The sequence below is a fragment of the Eurypyga helias genome, unplaced genomic scaffold (genome assembly GCF_000690775.1).
Source record: "Eurypyga helias isolate BGI_N326 unplaced genomic scaffold, ASM69077v1 scaffold16179, whole genome shotgun sequence".
Classification (NCBI taxonomy): domain Eukaryota; kingdom Metazoa; phylum Chordata; class Aves; order Eurypygiformes; family Eurypygidae; genus Eurypyga; species Eurypyga helias.
The window spans coordinates 60,229-79,712 of NW_010272882.1; the positions used below are offsets into that span (position 1 = coordinate 60,229).

The window sequence follows — 19,484 nt, forward strand, 5'->3', positions numbered from 1 at the left end:
ACGTTCCACATGTAAGAAAATGAATGTTTCTTTTAATGTAAGGGTAAGCTCTCCAGTATATTGGGAAATGATGTGACTGAATAGGTGGTGTCATATAAGCAAAATACTTTTGAGGTGAGCCAGACCGTGAGCCAGTTGGTCACAGGCACATTCTTACTCTGGTTAGTATGCGATGGCTGAAGTTACCTTTCTCCATAGTACCAGACTGGCAGTAAGGTTTGTTGTGCTGGAAGGCAGAATGGGAAACAATGCTGGAATGTAACCAGCCAAAAGAACAACCCATGGAACCAAACTCCAAAACCACCATGTATATTTGAATTCTATGAATTCTGGACACACATTCCTCTATATACTATATAAATTTGAAGTATTTGCATTATGTGTTCGATAATTTACTCAAAGCATTGGAGTTGATAGAGTTGGAACGTCTGAAGTCAGAACAGCTACTGGAAATTTTGAACTAGATAGAGTTATATGGGCCTACGTCCAAGTCCAGTTAGGGTAAACCAAACAAAAACATTTCTGTTGGCTTATGAACCTCAGCATTTCTCCACACATCAGAGGTCCATTGTAGGGGCTGAAAATTCTGGCGGTTGTCACATAGCAATTTATGGTCAGAGGCCTGCGCAAATCGATCATCCTAGAGGTAATTTTTTTCACACCTGCCATAAGCTAAAAGTAGGCAGTTATCCTAGAGAAGACAAGAGCTTGAAAATGGATTAGTCCCCTGCCCCTTGCACAGGACTAGAGAAGGATGGGGTATTGACTACTGCATCACCCACACCTTCTCCAGCCATTTCTGGGAATTAGAGTGATATGATTACTATTGAGAAAGGAAATGGGAGGTACTCAATGAAACTAAAAAGTTGAGCAATTCTGCCAGCAATTTCTTAATGACAGTATAGCGAGCACATACAGCTGTTGATTTTCCAGAGCTACATCCACGTAATGTTTCCCACAGGCAGTGCAGTCGGTTAAGTGACTGCATTTGTGCCCTTCTAATAAAGCTCTGCTTCACATTACTGCATAAAAGGTCTTCAAATAAAAGATTCTGAACAGAAGAAATAAACATTTGAAAAAATGCTTCATGTTTTCTAATCTCATTTTGATAAAAGCTTCAAACAATGAATTGAACCTGAGCTGGAAAAAGAGTTATATCTAAAGAAATGGTTAAGGTTTGATGAAGCTGTAAGGGGTTCAAAACAGGAAATTATGTGTCAGGCAAACATAACTACAGACATCTCTACTTGCTTTATCCATCATGATTGTAAGTAGGAGATTGTGAGAGTCAATTGCTCAAAGAACCTCAAAGATTTTGAAAACAAAGTATGAGGAAGGCTGCTGGCTTCTAAGAAGGAATATTGCTTTTTTCCAACTTGTGAAGTTGATTTGCTCACATGACATAGTAACATAATTTAAAAGAAAAATGTTTTTTTCATATTTCTGTGACATATTTGCACTGGCAGAGAAAAGTTGAAAATGCAGGAAATTTCAGTTCTGACTCTCTTTGCTATATTTAGGTGTTTTATGTGGTGTTTAGATTTTCATTTTGCTAAAGTACAAAAGCTTTTTTGGATATTGATAGAGTGGCTATGGTGCATTCATTCATTCACAAAGAACTTTTCCATGTGTGGCTGTGGGAACACTAGGGCTAATCTGGAGCTAAACACAATTCTGCATGGACATAAACTACAGTTGGCATACAAGGATCTAACAGGCTGTATAGATCAGTTGGACTCGATGATCTTCAAGGTCGTTTCTAACCTAAACGATTCTATGATCACATTTCATTTACACATCTCTGGTATGATACCGGCCATGTCATAAATGCCACAGACTGACAAAAATTACAGCATGGATAATGAAAAAACTATTCTCTGGTATGATACTGGCCATGTCATAAATGCCACAGACTGACAAAGATTACAGCATGGATAATGAAAAATTTAATAGAATTTTCTTCACCCAATTTGATAACTCCAGTTGTGAAAATACAAATGAGGGACAAAAAAAAATAATCTTACCTAAAATAATCCATCAAATTCTAAATAGGCCATTGAATCAAGACAAATGAAACTTACTGTACACCAAAAGGATGGATGGAATAAATTCTATCATCCTGACCTACTCAGAGAAATATCCTGATATCAACCCTTCTATACTTTGAATTCAGGTACTGTTCATTCTAATTCTACACTTGGTACTGATGAGAGTTGCGGAAATGCTCTCAGGTGATGAGATAATAAATACAAGTTGGTCTAAAATTGGAAAATTACACCTAAACATCAAACCAAAGAACTAACAGGCAGACAATGCAGCATACACAATGCTGAAGTAATGCTTTTACAGAAATCATAGAATCATAGACTGGTTTGGGTTGGAAGGGACCTTAAGGGTCATCTAGTTCCAACCCCTGCCATGGAAAGGGACACCTTCTACTACACCAGGGTTCTCAAAGCCTCATCCAGTCTGGCCTTGAACACTTCCAGGGGTGGGGCATCCACAGCTTCTCTGGGCAACCTGTTCCAGTGCCTCACCACCCTCTCTGAGATGAACCTCTTCCTCACATCCAATTTAAATCTGCCCTCTTTAAATTTAAACCCGTTACCCCTTGTCCTATCACTACAAGCCCTTGTATAAAGTCCCCCCACCAGCTTTCTTACAGGCCCCTTCAGGTACTGGAAGGGGTGCTATAAGGTCTCCCCGGAGCCTTCTCTTCTCCAGGCTGAACAAGCCCAACTCTCTCAAGGAAAGGTGCTCCAGCCCTCTGAGCATCTCCATGGCTCTCCTCTAGGCTCACCCTAACCGGTCCTTACCCTTCTTATGTTGGGGGCCCCAGACCTGGACACAGCACTCCAGGTGGGGTCTCACAAGAGTAGAGGGGGAGAATCACCTCCCTCGACCTGCTGGCCACAATTCTCCTGATACAGCCCAGGATACGGTTGGCTTTATGTGCACATTGCTGGGTCATGTTGAGTTTCTCATCAACCAACACTCTCATGTCCTTCTCCTCAGGGCTGCTCTCAGTCCATTCTCCACCCAGCCTGTACTTGTATTTGGGACTACCCTGGCCCATGTGCAGGACCTTGCACTTGGTCTTATTGAACTTCATGAGGTTGGCAGTGGCCCACCTCTCCAGCCTGTCATGTCCCACTGGATGGCATCCCTTCCCTCCAGTGTGTTGACTGCACCACACAGCTTGGTGTCATCAGCAAACTTGCTGAGGGTGCACTCGATCCCACTGTCCATGTCACTGACAAAGACAGTAAACAGCATCGGTCCAAACACCAACTCCTGAGGAACACCACTCATCACTGGTCTCTACTTGCACACCGAGCCATCGACTCTTTGAATGTGACTATCCAGCCAATTCCTTACCCACAGAGTGTCCCACCCATCAAAACCATGCCTCTTCAATTTAGAGACAAGAAGGTCATGCGGGTTAGTGTCAAACACTTTGCACAAGTCCAGGTAGATGACATCAGTTGGTCTTCCCTTACCCACCAATACTGTAACCCTGTCCTAGATGGCCACCAAATTTGTCAGGCACGATCTGCCCTTGGTGAAGCCATGTTGGCCATCACCAATTGCCTCCTTATCTTCTATGTGCCTTAGCATAGTTTCCAGTAGGATCTGCTCCATGATGTTGCAAGGCACAGAGGTGAGACTGACTGTCCTGTAGTTCTCTAGGTCTTCCTTTTTCCCCTTTTTAAAAGTAGGGGTTATGTTTCTCCTTTTCCAGTCAGAAAGAACTTCACTGGACTGCCGCTACTTCTCAAATACAATGGATAGTGACTTGGCAACTTCATCTGCCAGGTCCCTCAGGACCCACGATGGATCTCATCAGGCCGCATGGACTTGTGCACCTTCAGGTTTCTTAGATGGTCTTGAACCTGGTCTTCTACATAGTGTGTAATGAACTTAAACCTAAGCAGAAATTTCTCTGTATTATCTAAATTACATGTGCAAAGATCTGATACATGCATTTGTGTCAAAAAGCCTGTTTGACTGTAAGTGAATTGCTTGCCTCTACTGTCAAAGTCTGACCTAACTCATCTATGTCTTTGACTAAAAAAATCTAAAGTATACAACACTCAACAAGAAGACAGACTCATCAACTTTTTCTTATTACTTAAATGTAACAAGCCATTTAAATATATACACTGTTTAAACAGAACAAGCAGCACAAGTAACAAATGGTAAAAAAGTTTGTCAGTTTTGCTAATAAGGGCTAGTAATAGCATTGTTTAAGGCCACTGTGTCTTACGACTACTCCTTGAAGGCATATGCTAGAATGCAACTCTTGTTTATTCCAGAGCACTCTGTGTGCAGTGTTGGCAGTCAGATGCATTTATGCAATAAGCCCAAAGATGGAGTGAGAGAGTCTTTTATAACTCAATAGGAAAACTAGCTTCAATGAAGTATCCCCTGAGAAGGTTTCAGTAAGAACAGATTGTGTACTTCAGCAGCTGAATTAAACTTATTTATTAAGAAAAAACCCAAAATATCAAAAATAAACCCATCTGGAAGGTGTCTCACTTAAAGTAGTTGGACAGAACCCACAGAACTAAATGAAGAGGAGAAGATTTCTGTCAGCTGGCTCCCATAAGAGAAACAGAAGTGACATCCAAGTCCACGAAGTTGCTGTCTCACCCACTGCTGAGGTACATATTGTGTCTGCTAGGGAGGGGTAGACAGTAGCAGCTACCACAGACCCCAGATGTGTGAAACACAATACCTTATGGCAAAAAAAAAACCAAAACAACCCACGAAAATTTTCCTCCTCTACTCAGACCTATCTTTAAACCCTGGGAAAGCCTTATTATTTAAACCCTTATTTGGAGTGAAACAAGTTAAGGGGAGAACACAGGAGTTCACCAAGCAGAACTAAATAGTCTCTGGCAAGGATACAATGCTATGTCCTGGGAGCACTCGGAGCAGCAGAGATCCACTTGGAAAAGGAGGTGCTGTACAGCCCTACCTTCAAAACCTTAGCACACAAATGCTTCATTAGTTTCCAAACACCTGTATTAGGCTTTACATCTATTAAAACCCTGGTACTGAGCCCCAGTGGTAACTCAGACACATAAAGTCTGTGACATAACAAGCTTTGTCCTCTCCTGAAACCCTAGAAATGTTACAGGCTGTACTGTAGTTCCTGTCTAAATCTGTGATGTGGCTATCAATACGTCATGTCTTACCAGTGTTATTCCTGGCTATTGGTAAGAATAATCATAGAATCTCAGAAGGGTTTGGGTTGGAAGGGACCTTAAAGATCATCTAGTTCCAACCCCCCTGCCATGGGCAGGGACACCTTCCACTAGACCAGGTTGCTCAGAGCCACATCCAACCTGACCTTGAAGACATCCAGGGATGGGGCATCCACAACATCCCTGGGCAACCTGTTCCAGTGCCTCATAATCCAGATAAGTCCATTTATGTCTCACAGTATGCGTGCTGTATGCCCATGCTGTATGCTTCATTATGAAGAAATCTCCATCACCAAACCCAGCAGCATTCCCCCTTCACATCTGGTTCAATTAGCTGAGACGAAACATCTATTTACCTTCCAGGAGCATCTCCCTTTTCATCAAACCAAACTTCTTCTCCAGAAACACCGATGAATGAGGATTTGAGAAGGAACTCCAAGAGCTTGCTTCCATCAATTGGCTTCATCGCATCACACAGACCAACATATCCAGGGCAAAGGGAATGATGCATATTTTGGAGCCCATGAGCCATAGCATATATAGCATTGATGACAAATCCCATTTTACTGTCCTGCACATAGTTTTCTTCTAGGGTCTCATTGCCTAAAATAGTAAGAAAAAAGTGTTGTTATAAACAAAGATGAAATAATACGAACATATGAAAAAGCAGTGAGAGATAAAAAGGGGTTTTCTTATTTCGGTTATAAAGCTTTAGAAGCAAAATAAGGTGCCAGCCAGGGATTTTAATTACATTAAAAAAAAAAAATCAAAACCAAAATACAACAAACCACTTCTTTTTTTCATAAATTTTTAATTAATTGAAAGTGAAATGCCTCATGAGAAAGCACCAGTTTAATCAAAATGTCAGTTTTAATTTGTTCTTTTTGGAATTTATGCTTGTCATTCCCCAATGTTATTTATGCTAAGAAGGGTTAAAAGGCCCAGTATCAGAATGATGCATTTCAGCTAGAACAATTTTTAAAAGCAGTTGCTTGTAAATTTGACTTTTAGTCACATTTGAATTTTTTTTTTTTTCATCTCATGGGTTTGAGGGCCAAGATAGCAATGTCCCTTTCAGTGTTAATAAGCAAACAAACTAAATGAGCATTACTTCTCAAGTTATCAGAACCAACCATTTTAGCTACAAGTTAGTAGTAGATGTGCCAATTTGGGATTGCTACAAAAGTCAAACTAAGTTTGTCACACAGAAAGACTTTTTATGTAACTGCAGCATGAGCAGGCATTGCAGTCTCTGTCCCTTGATTGTAAACAGTGTGGCAGGGAAGGTTTTTCCTACCAGCAGGTTTGAGCTGTGATGTGCTGATGTGCAGGCACTGCCCGAATGTACCATTTGTACCACTGGGTCCTGGGCCGTTCCCCCTCTCCCCTCACGAGCTGCCGAGTGCTCTCAGCACAGACCCTGCGCTGCAGCCGTGCCCAGGGAGATGGAAGTAAGAAACCACCCTGTTTTGTTTTCTTCCCCCTGAGTCATTCTATCACAATATGCTCCAAACTGCAAGATGCTTTTATCTGCAGACCCTCCCACGTTACTCGCTCGGTGTTTAACAGGCACTTGCAATCCAGTCTCTCCTACTTTGTCTAAGTAACACCTTGCCTGTGCTTGGGAAGTAGGATGTGTGAGAGACTAGGTGTTAACAGACACTTCTCAAATCCAGGTTGGACAAGTAGTTGTCATTTTAATATGAAGAAAAGAGGAAAATCTACAAGTTCACTGTAACTTTCAAGTTACAAAAATAGCTCCTTCCCCTAATGACGATGTTGTATGGCTTTCAAATCAAACAATGAAGACAACCCTTACATTCACCCTTGGAAAAGCCTCCCTCAGATTTGGTAGGTCTTCCCAGCTTGTTTGCCCTACAACTCAGAAATGTCAACTAGGGATTCATTAGGCTACCAGAGATCCCAAAGACAGGGATGTCTAGATTTCTTTGGGTCACTCTCGCACAGGACATTCATTGAAACAGTGCCAGAAAGTCTTGCTTCCAACAAGTGTTTTCTAGATGAGCTGAACACATCAAACAGTCGTGATGGCAAATTTAAAAAGCCTTGACAAAATAGCATAATCTGACTGACAGAGATCCTGTACTCTCACTGCCATACATTCACCACCAGCACCACCAAGCAAGGAGCAGTTGGAGAAGTATTTCCCAGAGGCAATGTATCTGCCACTTTCTTTGCAGGAGAAGGTTCATAGCTCCCATTCAAATCACATGAAACTGATGACATCCAGGATCCATGTTCAGAAACACAGAAAGAACAGGAACCTTATATGTAAGCTGGCTGAGTATTTACCCAGGAAGGCAAAGAGTATGCCACTACGTGTACTCTCACTTAGGGACTGCATATGGTACGTGTGGCATGGTCTAGACATCTGTTGCCTGAATATATTAATGTGTGGTCTGAATATGCTCTCTCTAGGTGTGTTTTATCTGCTGATTAGTCCCTTAGGACTGTGAATTTATCACTGATTCTGCTTTCTTGTAGATAGAAAATGAACGTGTTTTTTCCCTATGTGAAAGAGAGGCAGAAAGCCCCTGAGGCTCAGCACAGCATTCCCCTTTTTCTTGTGAAGCTTCCAGGCAGCAAGCTGGGAAGAGAGCACAAAATGACTGATAGGGCACCGCACTCACTATCAACTGTTTTATACCTGAGAGTTTATCTTAGATACCTCCTTAATTCCTCAATTATTTAAAAAAAAAGGGAACAGAAACATCAGTGACACCTGCAGGAGATAATGACAGTATCCATATGCATTTCCTGAGGCAAGCATTCATGTGGCTGCCAGAGGCAGGACACTAAACGTAACTTGCCAATGTTTTAAAAACAGGCTATTTTCCTCAAGTATGCATAAACTCAGCAAAGCATGCACTTGGTTTCTCATATTTCAATATAACACACATACCTCCAAAGAGAATAAATATTTGATGGTGGGAGGATTTGCTTTTGACTAATTAGGAGTGAAGACCTAGCTCACGATGAGATTCCCAGCGTATAGTTCCACACGGCAGAGGTGAGCCTTAAGCTCTATAGAAGCCTTAATGTCACCTATAGAAATGATTGTACTGTAGTGGAAAGCAATGTCTGAAGCATCATATGGTAATGACTTGTCTACAGATTGGTAATATAAACATCCCTATGTTTAAATAAGATATTTTCCAGTAAATCCAGCACAGAAGTCATGCTTTACCAAAACTGAACTTCCTGCAGTCACAATCCATTTTATTTTCATCATTCTAAGTTACTAATAAGCATTTGAGCTTGTAAAATTTCACTTATGACAATCAGTAAGAAATGTGTGGGTTTTTTTAAAACAAATGAAGTCATATAATTATGTTCAGCCAGAAACAAAACAGAGGCAATCAATGTTCAATTTAAGTTTTCATAGGATGGCTTTTCAAAAAAGAGAAGAATTATGTTTTTTATGGGGCTACTCTATAATTATAAAGCGTGTTATTCCTCAGTAGGTCTTTGGAATGTAACAAAGGGCAAAGCAGAACTCTGGACCGTGAACCTTTTAGTTTTCCTTCCTCTCTCATCCTTTGGAAAAAATACCATTGATCTACAAAGACTAATTTGAACACTTGGGTTTATTAACGTTAAAGATAGAAAATATGTTGTTAGCTCTCCTTTTTTCTTTCTTTCTTTTATTTTTTTTTTTAATTTTAGGGATCTTAGCTTTCATTAAGGAAAGAAAAATTGTAAGCCATGTGAGTACTGGAATAATTGAAGTCACTCAAATTAGGCCATTACTTTTTTGAATAACCTTGAAGAATTCAGTTGTCCTAAATTTCATACTTATTTTTGTATTGGATGCAAAGCAAATCTCGCTCTAATCATTTCATTTCAACAGTTCTTCAACAGTTTTGGTCATTGCTTCTTATTACAGTTTTGGTGTTAGCCTTTATTTCTGTCAGTCTTAAAGCTGAAGAGGGAGGAGGGTATATACATATATATACCACTAAAACAAAAAACCCCAAACACTACACACTGGCCGCAGACAACTGAAAAATACTCCCAACACTGCTAAAAGGAATACCTAATTGGAGGAGGAAGGAAGAGAGGACAGACCAAAATTTCATGAAACTCACTGGGACTCTTCCTTTTACCATCATGTGCTTCACATCTAACAAATATTAACTTCAGCTAGGTGCTTAGAAGGACCTGAACATAAAGCAACTATGAACTTAGCCTAGTGCCTTTGCTGTGAAGTCAGGGGGGGCTAGCAGTGTTCTTGAGAGCAGAGCAGGTACCCATGCAAATCCACTTTATAAACTGAAGAAAAACTATACTATCAGTATTATGGTTAGAAATGAGTTAACTTTCATGTATAAAGTGAAGAGAGGAAAAGTCTATGTTAAATAAGAAATTAAACACAAAGGATTACTCGTTAGCAGTCCTCAGAAAGGCTAGGGCAGGAAGGAATTTGGGATGGAAAGAAATGTAAAAACATTTTGGTTGGGGAATCTGATCAATACCTAGCCAGTTGGTAAATTTTGAACAAACACACACATTTGAAGAAGAACACAGTCTGTTCACAGATGACTCTTGATTAGAATAAAAAGCCAAAATCTGTTGAATAAAATTTTTATAAATGATAACGTTTCATGATAATGAATCTGGAATAGGCAGATAGTTTTATGGTTTGTTACTGTCATCTGCTGAATATTCAAGGTCACATAAAAAGAGATTGTGTTGTCTTGGTCCAGTTAGAAACTATTATGAGAGCTATCATGTTCTCTGGTGGTCCTGTCAGAGGCCTGAAGGTCTTAGAAATTGTATATACTGCCTTCTTTATTTGCAGCAGTCCTTCCTAGGGTTGATATGGTTTGTGGGTAGGACATATGAGTTCATGGGTAGCCTTGTTGCGAGTTAGTACACGGTGATGGTTACATTCATTAGGAGTGCTCATTTAAGAAAAAAAAAAAGGGCTTGGAAGCACAACCAGCACTGAATTTCACTGGGAAGATGAAATAAATCTCCCATATTTGGGCTGTGTGTGTAATAACTTGGCACAAACCCCTGCCGAAAAGTAAAGAGGAACAACACACCAACCCCACCCCACCCCAAAATGCCCGGTGGCAGAGCAGGGGTTACACCATGAACTAGTAGAGCAGTATCCAGGCTCACAGCAAATGCCCCTACACTGGGAGAAATCACGGAGGCAGAATTCTTACGCTTTCCTTCAGTCCCAACATAGCCTCCAGGTGGTCAAACACAGGAACAGGCTCTCTAGAGAGGTGGTCAATAACTGGCTTTTCCTTTTCATGTCACCTTCTTAATTACAAGAGCATTCTGTTCATTAATATTGTATGGCTGAATTAAATCCTCACATCTTGATGGTATAAAGAGGACTTTTGTGCACACCACTGCACTCCTTAGGTCCAAATGTAAGTGACAAGCAACACGTCAGATTACTAAAATTCAGTTATTCTACATGAAAACATCCAAACACCCACCTCTCTCAGCCCGCATTCAAGTATACAGCTACAAGAATTTCTGAAGTCATGTTCTCAGAAGTAACTGCCTATTTTCCAGGCAATTCCAGCTGTAGCTGACTGCCAATGAAGGAAAGGCCAGGAAATGTTACCTGGTGACCAGAACAAGCAAGTTGGATCAGGGCTGCAGGCTTCACTTGTCAAGGGCTGTCTAATGACCTTGCTGTCTCTATGTGCAAGCTAATGCGGGCCGCAAACAATTTGTGGAAAAATGCTATGTTTTTGTGTGTGTTTTACCAAGCCAAAAGAGGGTCAGAAAAAAAGAGGCTTTGTTTCAATCTCAATCAAAAAACAATTTGCAATTTTCATGAGAGAGAATGATAGGCTGAAGAATTTGTCACATCCCATAATGAATGCTTCATTCAACCTACAACAAATAATCCCATCATGGTAAATTATTGTTTCTCGCACGGTTTCTGCTCCCAGGAAAGCAGTTATTACACTGTTTTCAAACAAAAGTGAGCTGTATGTGCAATGGTTACCCCTTCACTTCCTACTTTGATGTCTGCATTTCTGTAGCATGGAGGCAAGTTCAAGAGGCAGCTAAATACACTGAAAGACAGGAGAGATGGGACATACAGGGAAGATGGCACAAGAGCGATCAAAAAGATACGAGCTAAAACAGGTAACTCAATTCCCATTGTATGTGAACTATTTGTTTGAGCAGATGCAGCTGCACTACTTGTCAGGTAAGGGTGAGGAAGGATGTATTACTTAAGAAAAGGGAACTTTCCTTAACTTCCTCCTGAGCATCATGTCACCAGTCTATAGAAAATAATGCAGCGCAGTCTATGGAATTGTAAGTTGCTCTGCCCCTTGGAAAGAGGGGAAGCAGAGCTTACACTTGGTAGCTAAAAGGAGGGAAAACATTACAATATGCAGGTTCTACACCAGATTTCAAAACATGCTGATAAACATTTGACATCTTACAGTACTCATGAAGCAATAAATGGAGTTCACAGGGTTGCAGACTTCATTTTCAGGATGTCATTAAATCAGAAAGGTTTCTCTTCCATTCTTCAAATGGTTTTATTTCCCCAAGCAAAGAGATTTGATTCACACAATTATATTTGATGTATTTTTCCCTGAAAAGCTAGGATACAATTACATTTACCAGTTGAGATACCTTGCTATTTTCTTTCTGAGCACAGGGAAATCTATGGGTCTCCCAGATTTTACTCCTTTGTTACATCTGGTGAATGCTGCTTTTTAATTGGAATCGGTGCATTTCTATTCATGCATAAAACTACAGAGAGAAGTGAAAGCCATTCAAAAGCTGGGCATTCCACAGAAGCTCCTCAAAAATTTGCACCAGCGTTCTCTAAGGCATTAATAGGATGCTGTTTGCAGCAATATTTGTATGTAATATGTTATTTATTTCATTAGGAAAGCTGGTCAAAATACTAATGAAGCTTTTCCTGGAATAAAGTTAATATTGAATGTAAAAGGGTTTGGGGTTTTTTTACTTACTTTTAACAACATATCTTTCACGGATGTCAACTCAATGGCTAAAGAAAACCAAACCTTGAATTCAGCCATCAAGGAACAGGTTCTCCTTCATGACAGATGTCTAACACCTAAACTTAAGAAGTTTTGTCCCCTTTTTAGATACACTACACACCACCAGTGTCTTCACATTCCTTGTCTGTTTTTGTGAGGATGCCACATGACGCTTCAGTGTTCAAAATGAAATGTCTTCCTTTTGTCTCTCCCTGTGTGTCAGAAGCAGTGGGGAAAGATTTTAATTAAATTTACTTTCTTGGTTCTCCATATCATGTTATGTAAGCACATCAGGGCTTTAAGAGCTTAGTGTCAAAGTCTCCGGAATGAGGCTGGCATACACAAGTACAGCAGTGCCACAGCAAAGCTGAAATACTATGAAGAGAAATGACTGCACAAGCTGCTGACTCACTCGTTAATCAGAGGCAGGGAGAGTCTCAGAGACGCTTGGCACTGTCAGGAGAAAGGGGACTGAGCACTGCTGTCAGCCCTATGCCAAGTCTGAACTCACAGGTCCAGCCCATCCACCATGAGATTTGGGAACAAAGCAAAGGGAAACCAATCTGTAACTGCTCCTGTATTTCTCAGTCTGCAAACTTTGCTTAACAGACACAAGAGTCTGAAGCTCGCTTCCCCTCCCTCACCCTTCTGCCTCTCTCCATGGACATTCAGACTCTCACACAACTATATGACTCCAGGAAAAGGAGATTTAAGACGCAAACACCAAGTGACAATGCACATAACTCACGCTCACACTGTGGGAGGTGACAAAACTGTGTGTTCAAATGTGCCTATGCCCAAGAGAGCAAACAGCTTTCCTCTTACATCTCCTTTCTAGTGACCCAAAGGAGTTAAACAGGAGATGAGAAGACTGTTATTTCCCAGAGGCTGGCTGCAGCTTCCAGTGACTGTGAAAACAGGGCATGACTGATGTCTGTAAGTGACAGTGCTGGGGTGAGCAGGCAGAGCCCGTCTGAGTGAGATATTACATATTCACGAACACTCCCCATGGATATGCAATGCTGCAGCCCCTCTCTGCCTTTGGAAGAAGCTAGAGGGAAGCTGGAGGCCTTAGCAGCAGCTGGCAGCATGGCTTTGCCAGCACTTTATTGCTGGAGTGGGAGGCAGGTGAGTGCAAAACAGGCCTGCACTAGAGAAGAAGTTCCTTTTCCTGTTCTCCATAGATCTGCATCTCCTGCTCTGTCTCTTGTGTCAGCTAGCAGTAAAAAGAAAGGACTCCAAGGGAAATCCAGTGCACCACCTAAGGGTCAAGCTAGCAGCTCAGCAGTCTCCTGCCAGCCACCCCAGGAGAGGGCTGCCTTTTCCTTCACTAGGCTGACCCTGGCAAGGTGTAGCTTTGTACCATCACAGGTTTGCAATCTACACAGATTGTCCCCACGCATCTGTAATTCTGTAATCAGTAAGAGCTGAAAGAAACTGATCACAGAGCTGAAAAGTTGCAGGAATATGTGTACACAGAAATTATTCATAGCAACAGGAAAAAGTGCAGGAAACTGGAGAGAACTTTCTCTACAAGTTAATGTATATGGCGCATGCTGTTAAATGCAGGTCTAGAGAGATCATAGAATCATAGAATGGTTAGGGTTGGAAGGGACCTTAAAGATCATCTAGTTCCAACCCCCCTGCCACCCCCCTATAATAAAGGCTTCTATAGGGTCTGACATGGCCTGAAGACTCTCTTTCTTCCCACTGGGCTAAAATTCCTCATAAGGAATTTTACTTAAGAAAACACCTAGTGTTTATGGTCCTATAGGGATGATTTGCTGAGATTCTTTCTCCTCTAAACAATCCTGCAAGTTGGTATTTGAGACCTCTGCTGTATGTATCCACTTGCTATAGGCTGTTAAATGCTTGGCAGGAAATTTCAGCATTGCTTCTCTTTGTTCTTAGCTTTTAGTGGAACGATTGTGATGAAATAGCTCTGCAGTGAAGACCACTTTTTAATGAAATAGAAACTGAAGGATAGAGAGAGTACAGCTCAATGTAGATTAAAAAAACCCAGACTTCTTCAAAACAAAAAAAGATCCATACCTATGACATTAATATGTGTTCTTGCAATGCGATCACATTGAGAAATACAACTCACAGAATGTCCACTGGTGAAACAACATAAACAAAAAATGACAAGAAGGTTAAGTTTTAAAATTACTGATTACCTCATTTTAGCTATTATCTTAATTTCTGCCCTTTGGAATTAATAGACTGGAAAACAACAGAAGAAAATAACTGCCACATTTGAGATATATCAAATTCTGTGTCTTGGACTCCATGGCAAACATAGTACAGCATCAGTTAAGATAGTTTGATACAGTGTCAATTAAAATGGTTTGAAAAGAGACACGACTTTGTATTTATGTGCCATCCTTTTCATGGCTGCATTCAGGCACCAAACTGGGGCTATACTTAAAACTGCCATAATGCACATAAAATGATGAATATTCATTATTATGCATATTTTAATGATGATGTTTGAAATTAACCCCATCATGAAGAGTGTAAGCTGTAAAGTTATTTAAGTTACTTAATGATTACCAAAAAAATCAATATTTAGCTCTTCTTTCTGTGGAAATTCCTCCCTAAATAAAATACTGTGATTACCTACTGGAAGACTCATAGACCTGACCAGGAATCTGGCATGGAATGACAGCGGCTTATTGGTACCTATGGTCAAATACCCAAACATAATATTCAAAGCTTAAAACTAGAAATCAATAAAACTCTTTTTGTGATTCTGAACTTGGCAAATCCATCAAGTCAGAAGCAGTTTAGGCTTAAAGAAATCTACTCTAATTCAAATAGTTAGGACATAACATTAAATGACATGTTCATTATAAAAAGAGGCAACATAGAAGATAATCTGAAGTGATTCCAGTGCCTTTCTTAGAGACAGAGAGTAATTATTATGAGAGCTTGACAAATAATTGTTATGATTAATTTGTTTTTCTTAAAAGCTGGACTGTGTACAGGCTGCCTGCAAAATGACCACAACATGTTCTATTATTTATTTGAAATTATTGTTTAACTGCTGCAGCAAGTTATTATTCATCAGCTCCTATTTTAATTAGAAATTAATATTTCATCTTATAAACAGGAATAAAATATGCCAGCTGATTTTTCTGTTGTTGTTGTTCCTTGATTGAATGGTTCGTACATGTAATCAGTAGAAAGACTGATTTCAAATCCCAATATAGCATTTGAAATCTACCCTATTATTTCATTAGCTGACAAAGGCATTTGAACAGTCAAGATCAGCCTTTGCATTTAACAGACATAGGCAACAGCACAGTCATTTTAAAGGAAGATTCACCAACAGGGTGAATGGAAAGGGAGTTTTTGCCCTGTTTCATCCTGGTCAGAGGCCATATTCTGATTTGGCATCACAATCCCCCAGTCCCAATTTATTCTTTGACTTTGATTCTTTAATTTTTAAAATTGTTTTCTTCTGTTCCCTTTCTTGGGAGTATGACAACAGCGAATTCAATTTGTTACTCTTACCGTGTATCCCATAGCTTCTTCTGTCAGTCCCAATTCAACAATGAATGACCTCTGAGCCTCTTTCTCAGACTGCAGGGTCTCACAAGTGCCCATGCTCCCAAAGCCTCAGGCACCATTTTAATGTGATAGGTTATTATCAGAGAAACCTTGGATGTGCCTGCCTCTCTTTCCTCCAGTACCATCCCGGATCCTGACCCAGTCTCTCCAAGGACAGGATTCCACAAAGCCCATTTTTTACATGACCTGAGCCCCTGTGGAGAAACAATTAAGAAGAAAGAAATCCCAACCTTCAGTCTTCGCCTCTCCCTCAGGTAACTATGTAACCTTGCTGCCTTACCCACACACTCCATTAAAGACATATTTAGAACTACTATTCTTGACAGATCTGTTATTTGGAACAAGTCTAGCAGATAATGAGTTGCTGCTACTAGTACACGAAAAAAGAATGAACACACTTTAAATCGTATTAATTTACAAATTTAAAGAAATATTTACAGATTTTTATGTTATTTGGCTAGCTTTAATTATGCTTTTCACTCTTAATTAAAAAAAAAAAGTAATAATAAAGTTGTCAGATACCCTTACAGATATCCTATTATAACACACTGTGATGGAAAAATTAAAAGCACAGGAAATAGAACTGATTAAATTTCAAGTGTCATGCTTTTCACGTGAAGCCTGGGACTTCATCTGAAAGGAAGAGTCGGAACTCAGTAATTGTGCTGCAACTTTCAGAACATTAACCACCTTAGATACCTAAATTAGGAACTTGAATGCATATTCAGGCAGCTAATTATTTGACTTGATTAATACCTGAACCTTTCTAGCTGCTGTTGACTTCCATGGGAATTATGGGAGAACAGTATCCTTAAAAATCAGGCCAATTTATCTAGGTTTTAGAGCATGCACTTCAGGAACCTAATTTTGGGCATCTTCATCAGAAAATGCTGGTTCAGAGTTGAAAATAAAAAACCTTCATATTAAACATGGAATGTACTACCACAGAATGGGACAAAAGAGTTAAATCTAGTCTTGGTATATGTTAAATGTTCAGCACCTGTACAACACCCAAACCTATTAGTCAGGGTCTTTAGATCAGAGTATATGATGAATGTCAAAAAATGCACATATTAATTAACCTATCCTCTCTGGAGGTCTGTGCTGCTATCTGACATGGGGACAGCAAATGGCACGAACCACATAAACTCTTCTCCATCCGTTGGCAAGACGTGTAAACATCTAAGCATGGCAGTCAGCATACGGGCATGAGATCCTCAGCACTTCAAAGGTACAAGTCGGTATCTCATGACAACATCAGACCAAGTACTCTCCTCATAGTGTGTGGCAGGCAGGCACAGGCTAGCTGGCCTAACTATTCTTTTCCTATTTCACATTTCGGTCATTCTGAAGGAGTCAAGAACAGCCAGTAACGTTACCTAATATTTATCACACTTTAAAACAGTATTGATTTAAGATGGGTTTCAGAACTCTTGCATGAGTGTTCCACCCATCAGCCAGTACTACTGGTTTTCTTTTACTTTTATTCTAAAAGAACAAACCACTTCTTCCTCACTTCTGTTCTTAATGTTAAGAACACCAGCATGAGCTGCCCGAGTATAAATCAATATCAACACAAATGTGTCTCACTTCCACAGAAATACAGCTCCCTCCAAAATTCTCCTTTGCCAAATTTACTGTTGGTTTTGTGGTTTTTAGGGTTTTTTTTCTTTTTTATCTTTTTTTTTTTTTTTTTTTTAATAGACCATATCCACACACAAGGAACTTTCTGTTTGAAGGACTAGCCTCCTGGAACCACATGGTTTCATGCCGATGAGGTGGATTTGACATGTGCAAGTGAGTATTCGCTGCACACCCAGACTATGCAGAAGCCCTGCAGCCATGCAGTGGCTCTCAGAGACTCCTCTCACTTTGCCAGGACCAAAGGCAGCTGCACTGGAGCTAAGGAGCAAAGTGGCCTCAGCCACCCTAACTAGTGTCTAGTCGGACCATGTTAAACTTAACAGAGCACACTCACAGGTTTTGTTTTAATTTAAACATAGTTTTCAAATGATTATTAGGAGGATCCAAATATTCCCTTGTAAGCATTGCAATATGCAATACATTAACTGCAAGTACACATATCAAAAAGATCAGCTTTATTTTCCCCTTAACTGGACGTATGCCCAGAGCGGTGTTCACATAATCACAAAAAAGACTAATTTTAAAGTGAAGCTAAGATTAGAAGCTTCTGAACGATGTCTGCATGAGGACAATGCATCGTTGATTAGCAGTGAACTAGAGCTCAGCAAATCAAAAGTTAAAAAAGAAGTGGCTCATATCTTTATTCACACATGAAATTCAACAGAAAAAGAGAAGCAGGATTCTTCCAGATATGAAAGATTTTCAAAAGCATTCATTTTAGCACATTGCCTTTCTTCCTGGGTGTAGCCAGATGTGACAATGCAGAAAAAAAGGGCTATCCAGCCAAGCCAACCTAAGTTACTGAAGAACTTAAGATCTGAAAATGGGTCCTTGTGATTTGAATCTTTATATAAAATAAACCTGGAAAAACAGGCCAAGTAAACTGGCCTTTGCAGAAGTAGACAGTACACAGCGTAGCATGCTGTGAGGAGCGCTATTGCTTTGAAGAGAACAGCCCTGATATTCCAACTCTATAGAGCTGAGCCTGAATTCAGAGCTACATTAAAGGTTCAAACATGCAGGTTGCTTTTGGCTGCTTTCTACTATAAGAATCTCAAAAGTCTGAGCTGAAAGAAACCTTTGGAAATCATCTCATCCAGTACCTTGCTGTGCTACAGTGGACCTCTGGCTCAGCCAGCAGCCCAGCGTAGCTGCAGTAGCTGCTTTCATCATTTTTCCCTAGCTCCCTCCACATTAGCAGACTTCTGCTCCCCCAGATCTCCCGGAGTGGAAAAACAAGTTTATTTTGACAGCCCGACTCCAGAGCACACACCTTCCATCTGATTATTCTCCCTGTGGATACCAATACAGCTTATTCTGAGTAGGAAAGTTTACGGCTCATATGGTTCAAGTTTTACTTCTCAGGCTCATAATTTATTGTTCTTTATGCCACTGTTTGCTCAAGATCTATTAAGATAGATCTTAAATTTATTTTAAGAAATCTATAGGCCAATTTTAAGAAAACGTTATTGTGCACAAAGGGTAGCTCTGAGCTGCAGCTAGACATGTGTGAGTGTGTGGGTTTGCACCTACATGTTAGCCTCTACTGTATCTCCTTTGCACCTGTATTTATGGGGTAATGTTGCCAGTAACGACAACCTGTAAAATTGCAAGCTGAGTTTAAAAACTTTCACATACAAGTAAATGAGAAAAGGGAAGATACAATCTAATAAAAGAGCAGGAGCGCTGACAGAAGGTCCTTAGCCTTGTTTTCGGATCAGTTACCTGTGTTCTTTCATCTGGTTTACTCACTGATTTGGGTAATTGTTCTGATGTGTGACCTGCACAAACAATTGATTTCTAGGAACTAATCAATTAATGTTAATTCTGTGCTTTTGTCCTCACAATGTTCCCGATACAGGTTCAAAGCACCTGTGGCAGCCTGAGCAGTCAAGAGTGACCCTGATGCTCTACAGGCACGGAAGACAGGAGCCCTGAGGAGGCACAAGGGAGCATGATTCCTGTGTCCTGTTCCTTTGCTGCACCATTGGTTTACTCCTGTAATGGAGAAGGCTGAATGTCACAAGCCAATCCGAGGACT

At 40.3% G+C, this 19,484-nt stretch overlaps 1 protein-coding gene across 1 annotated transcript in view; it reads right to left on the reverse strand.

Annotated features, from left to right (window-relative positions):
- Nucleotides 1-19,484, reverse strand: part of GRM1 (glutamate receptor, metabotropic 1) — a gene marked incomplete at its 5' end in the record, with an annotated part of 67,975 nt that overhangs the window by 39,639 nt on the left and 8,852 nt on the right. The window contains one exon of the mRNA XM_010159294.1: nt 5,567-5,813. Within this exon, the coding sequence (XP_010157596.1) occupies nt 5,567-5,813 (247 nt within the window). The remainder of the gene's footprint in view (nt 1-5,566; nt 5,814-19,484) is intronic.